Here is a 6,016-nt window from a genome sequence, read left to right as displayed (position 1 = left end):
CCTCCTTGTAGTCAAAAAGAAAAACCGCGCGCCGATCAGCAACCTATTGAGCTTGTTTGGCTTCCGTTTTTATGATTAAGCTGGGAGACAAAATCAGATAAGTTGGTTGGGCATCCTTCTGGTCAGAGCGTGTAACAATGACTTCTGAAATTCTGTTGCATTTCCAGGTGACATGCTGATCCCGAAGCAGTGCGGTCTTCTTCCTCGCTCTGCACCCATTTGCAGGACATGCTCTTACGACAAGAATGTATAATTGCACAGGACATCATATCAGGAGCGGCACTATAAGACGTCATAAGAAAAAACACAGCACAGGGTACACAAAGATAACTGAACTCGTGGTTTCATGGTGATACAATTTACAGCAACTCATCAGTCCCATATACACTGCTGAGAATAAAAACCTGGATAGGATAGCCTTTGTGCAAGGAACTTGGCAAGTTTCATAGCCGCAGGCCCAGGTCTAAGAACATCCGTGCTACCCGAAACAGAACAGGGACTGTCGTCCCCAGCACCGATGCACCATCCCCCTGGGGCTGGCTCTCCAGGCAGGCGTTGCAAAATCTCCTCGTCAATGTGGTCGAGCACAGGGTCATCCTTCGCGAATCTAGTGCCGAAGGCAGCGCTGCTCGCGGTCATGTTTTCCGCGTCAGTTAGGGTCAGCAGACGGGGCTCGTTTTTGGACGTCCCATCCGATGCCCAGTAGTGCAGGTCATGGTTAACAACGGTCCTGTTGAACTTGGGGGAATTGCAGAGGACTGTCTGGAAATACTTCTTGTGTGGCAAGGGCATGTTAGTGTAGTACATTAGCATAGTTCTTGGTAGATTATTTGTTCCGACAATACAATACTCGGTAAATGCCCGAGAAAGGATGACAGATGAAGAACCTGCAAAGAGACAACATTACAATTAAATACAGGTTTATTTTAACCATTATAACCAACGAAAAAATATACTCCAACAAGGTTAAAAGGAGCTTCCATCATCATATACGTGCAGATTAGTCTATATATTAGAACCGTTACAGTTGTATAAGAAATACAACAACCATACGCATCACAGTTATATTACTGTAATATCTAACTGCACAATTACGGGTACGCGGGTATTTGGCTAGTTAGGTAAAAGAAAACGACAACTTAAGATGCGTACAAGGAATTTAATGAAGTGAAGTTGAGAGTCGCAAAAAGGAAGTGAACTGTTAGACATTTAAGAATACAAATTTGTCGAGTAAAACAGTATAAACGTGCAGAGCTCTTTCAGCGACAGGAAAAGCTACATGAGATTGGGGTTAGGGTTAGCCCTACCCTGTATGACAATAGTGTCCTCCTTTTACATATCTATTATACTCACCCTCAATTTAGTTCTATACTGTTCACACACAAGGGTAAAGTTGCATAGAAATATACCCGAAAATTTAACACAAGAATCTACTGTATGGTCTAAGGTTTAACTTAGTTTGCATGCATCTATGCTTTCTACAAGTGCTCCGCACCCATTCTTTTCCTTCCTTTATTCTGCCAATTACTATGCACTTATTATCATATACATTGACACTGAATATCATGTTTCTAGTGCATTTATTGTCACTAAACAACATCAGTTTATATCAGGATGTTCAAAACAAAACCTTCATTCAAGTAATTCTTATAAGACCTCCAGAGATTTAAAATGGAGCTTGGGGTGTTCAAATATATGTTGTTCGACATATACTAGTTTGCACAACCTGCATGAATAGGCATACCCTAGAAACAACAGTTTAATCTGATCGAGATCTTATCATAAAGTGATGGTGTGCACATATGCATCAGACAAAGCAATTACAACCCAAACATACTAAATACCTTCTAAAAGAAAGTACCATGAATCTAGAGATCTAGCAATAACATTTTCATGCGGTATTGATTCAGGTAGTACAGTAGTAGAGCAAAGATAACTATGACAGACTATGAGAGCATGCTTGATAATATAATGCCATGCATGAATAACCATTAACCAACGGTCAGGTCAACGAAATAAACTAAACGACTAGATGATTAAGAATTTCCACCTATATACTCAAATGTGTATTGTGACACCATTAGCATCATAGCATATAATATATGATTCCAGATTTTCTCAAACATAACGGGAGTATCTACTGACAAATATAGAAATGCATTAGCACCTCACCAGTAAATAATTTGTATGCACTTGGCAGTTCACGCTTTTGAGTGGCATAAAAAATGTCAGTCCTTGATGAGAGGTATAGACCAGGATCAACAACAATTGGTCTTATATGTCTTGACCTGCACAGAAATACAATGCCAATATCTTGAACTCCCAAATCCGAATGAACAAAGCGACAATTCAGAATTATGACATATCCTTACTCCTTCCAGCCAATATAACTGGTATGCTGAATGAAGTTTATATCCCTTGGTAGATATGATAAGACATGTAGGAGATCTGCCAAGAATTTGAAGTCAAATCAGCTCAGAAGAGTTAAAGATTTACAGAGTACAGATTAAGCTTCACCTAATAGCTGATTAGCTGTTATTAGTTCCCACTTAGGATTAATGAAATGGCAATACATGAACGCTATCTACCATTCTGTTCTACAATTTTATAACCAAGAAAGTAGAAACCCTATAAGCAATAGCAAGACTCTTTTAGAAATAATATAGCAAGTTGCACTGTTTCAACTTCAACTAACAAAGCCAATGCATGTGAAATACCGTAAAAACTCTTAAGGCCGAACACGAGACATGGATTTGTTTTGTGTTCTACTTCCTAAGCTATAGGTTACAAGAAAACCAGTCCTCTGTCTGGGTCTAATACAAAGCATAAGAGACACTACCCTGTAAACTAATATAAGATGTTTTAGACAGTCACTGGTTATATTAGTTTACAGAGGGAGTAGCAATTATTTTCTGGAACCAGATTATATCACTATTTTCATCCACCTATGCCTACTCGCCCGAATAATTTCCAAACCATCCTGAAAGGTAACGTTCTAGGGCGGGAAAGCAGAAGTAAAGTAGCATGATGGAAAGCTATTTATGTTGCCAAAATATTAATTCATTTCCATTTTGCATTCCTTCTTTCGACACATTAAAGAGTGAATACAAAAGACCAAGTTGCCTATGCTCCACATACACACAGGTATGGTTGCAGTTTTCTTTTCTGGGCGACATGACGTAGGATACAACAAGCATCAATATGATTCTACCATGACAATGTAGTTGCCAAAGTTAAACAAGAGGATTTACCACCATGACAATATGATTCTTCAAACACTTAATTAGTTCATTCGATCTGTAATGCATTGAAGTTTATGTAGCTAATGCCTACTGGTGGCTTGATTTATATATTTTATGCCCGTTCAATTAAGAGAGATCCATCTACATTAAACACTCATCTCACACTGTACACACACACATAAACGATCCCTGAGAAGAGGAAAAGGGCAACTAGATACACAGTTCTGTACTAACAAGTAAATGCCTAGATCTGTGTTACGGTGTACAACATAAAGTAGGTGTGGAGAGAGGAGTCACCGTCGGGGGCGACGAGCGGGTAGTCCCCGGCGTCGAGGTGCACGAACCAGTCCCAGCCCTGGCCGAGCTGCAGCAGCAGAGAGGCGCCGTGCAGCGCGGCGGCGAGCGCGGAAGCACCGCGCGGGTTAGCGAACCCGGGGTCGCCCACGACGTGGACGTTGCCGGCGCGGCCGGGGCCAGCGCGCACCTCCCGGGCGAGCCGCACGCGGTCGGACGCGGGGGCGGCCCGGTCGAGTAGGAGGAGGTAGAGGTTGCGGGGATGGTAGGTGGCGAGGAGCAGGCGGTGTAGGCGGTCGGCGTCGCCCGCGGAGCCGGTGAGGAGGAATGCGAGCGCGGGCGGGGCTGGGCCGGCGGAGTCGGCGCCGGCCAGGAGCGGCGCGCGGTGGGGCGCGTCCGGAGGCGCGGGCGTAGAAGGGGAGGAGGAGGAGAGGAAGTGGAGCAGGAGGAGGAGCAGGAGGGAGACGAGGAGGAGGCAGGGGAGCGGGCGGGAGTCCTTGGGGGGGACGGAGGCGGCGCCCGCGGCCGGCGCGGGGGAATGCATGGGGGTGGAGGCCGGGCGGAGCGGAAGGATCGGGGCGGCGTGGAAAGAGGAAAGCTTTGCGAGTTCGGCGGACCGCGGACGGCGTGGTCTCCCTCGCGTTTGGTGCACCCGATCTGATCGAGTTGGTTCGATTTCGTGTGTTCTACTCTTGAGTTCATGAATCCATTATTTGTTTTCATTTCAGGAGTGACTATAATTTACAGCCCCAATAACATCCGCCTTTAGATACGATCGGATCCCGATCAAATACATGGTTATTACTATGCAACATGAAAACAAATCTGACAATTTTTTGCACTACATGGCAATTTCACTTTTGAACATGACAAATTTTACACAACAATATGGTAAATTTATCTGTTTTCGCATAACAAATCTGGATCGTCGGCAAACGCTAAAAATCCGACTTCAAAGTTTTAAAATTTACCATAATTTAGTAGTTGGTACTTCATCATCTTTTTTACTTGTTATATATTTTTTTACGGGGAAGTTTTTCCACAGTTGATATTGGTAACCATTCGATAAAGATCTTCATGCTCCTATTATCTTTTTTTAAACCGCCCTTTTAGCACTTTGTTCATTGTTTGGTGGGATCAAATCCTATTGTAAAAGACCAATCAGAAAATCAAGATTTACATCACAAGAGCGGGAATCGACTTGTGGCTTAAGCAGCTCCTATGCACAACACACCTTTTGCACTCCTCCTAGCAAAAAAAACTGAAACCAGTGAATCTCTCTAAAAACATGGAAGCCAGATCTTTTAACAATTTCCTTTCACATATTCACAATATCCTGGTTACCGTACTCAAGAATCACGAACTGAAACCCGGTTCACTCCATTTGAGCAACATCCCGACATGTCAGGACCTCGATCACAAAAGGATCAGAAATCGTCGTGTGCTTGGTGCATCTGCAGTGAACCAAATTACCTTCATGGTCGCTAAGAACCCCCATCAAAATTGATTTTGATTCAACCATGATCACGCCTCTTAAATCTTTCCACGGGACGAACAACAACCTCGTGTTCAAGAACCTCTAGCGGCGACAAGAGGTTGTGAGCTAGCTGCATCGATTTTATAGGATGGTATTTACCTCTTCACGAGCATACTTATTCATGCTATGCATATTGCCAACATAACAGAGATAGTGATTGCACTCACCTTCTTGTCCAGAATAAATGTCAAGGAGATCCTTTGTCTGCGTACCTGGATGCAAAGTTGGCATCTTATCATGGAAAAATCCCCTAGTTGCCTCCCAGAAGAGTTTCACATGATCACATGTGCCTGGTGCATGGAATAAAGACTCATTTTCATTTCCGCACATGGGTTAAAAAGGCAATCTGCATGATGTGCCCTCCCTTCAACTCCGAAACGGCTGGTAGCATATTCTTAATTACTCACCAAGAATATTTATATTTTTGGTTGAATCCAAAGTTTCCATAAGGCCTTTCAAACTTCTGCATTCCCAAACGAGCTGGTAGGTGCATCACTGCATGAATATTCTTTCCATTAAAGTGCAGCATGTACAGTAAACCTCCCATCCTGTTTCTGGGCCCATGCTCATATATCATCAGTTGCATTTCTTGGCATGGGCATGTTCAAAATGGCCTCAACGCCGGGAGGGATGAACTATTGTCGAAGAAGTTCGAAATCCCCAATTTCCAGTCTACTCATCAACAAGATCGACAACTAGTTGGACCAGGTTATCCGACAATCTGCACATCACCCGCATAGATGATGTACACTGTATACATTGGTCATGTCAGAATTTTGTGGTTCTGTCACTACCAATTCGCCTAATCAATTTTAAGACCCTCCCTCCCTTTTACAATAGCTCGCCAGGCTGGCGATGCACTTTGTGGGCACCCGGCCTGCAGAAAGTTTCTATCACGGAAATGTCATCCCCTAAGGACCCTCGCACACAAGCTCTCCGGCTT

The 6,016-nt window shown here is 43.6% G+C and overlaps 1 protein-coding gene across 1 annotated transcript; it reads right to left on the bottom strand.

Annotated features, from left to right (window-relative positions):
* Positions 1–317: 317 nt before the first annotated feature.
* Positions 318–4,203, bottom strand: LOC123098761 (beta-glucuronosyltransferase GlcAT14A). The gene is made up of 4 exons (XM_044520840.1): positions 3,540–4,203; positions 2,373–2,448; positions 2,173–2,288; positions 318–887 (listed from the first exon to the last, which is right to left on the bottom strand). Exons 1-4 carry the CDS (start codon positions 4,078–4,080, stop codon positions 373–375), a joined length of 1,248 nt encoding a protein of 415 aa, XP_044376775.1. The 5' UTR covers positions 4,081–4,203; the 3' UTR covers positions 318–372.
* Between the last annotated feature and the right edge of the window lie 1,813 nt (positions 4,204–6,016).

The sequence above is a fragment of the Triticum aestivum genome, chromosome 4D, assembly GCF_018294505.1.
Source record: "Triticum aestivum cultivar Chinese Spring chromosome 4D, IWGSC CS RefSeq v2.1, whole genome shotgun sequence".
NCBI classification, from domain to species: Eukaryota; Viridiplantae; Streptophyta; class Magnoliopsida; order Poales; family Poaceae; genus Triticum; species Triticum aestivum.
Note: the sequence above shows the minus strand (reverse complement) of the source record. Positions and strands in the feature narration are given on the sequence as shown.

Bases quoted from the DNA above. Each gene is read 5' to 3' on its own strand.
- LOC123098761 (XM_044520840.1), bottom strand. From the start codon at position 4,080: ATGCATTCCCCCGCGCCGGCCGCGGGCGCCGCCTCCGTCCCCCCCAAG. The intron at 2,449-3,539 runs GTGACTCCTCTC...AATTCTTGGCAG, and splicing joins CCCGCTCGTCGCCCCCGACG to ATCTCCTACATGTCTTATCA. The intron at 2,289-2,372 runs GTAAGGATATGT...ATTTCTGTGCAG, and splicing joins AGTTATATTGGCTGGAAGGA to GTCAAGACATATAAGACCAA.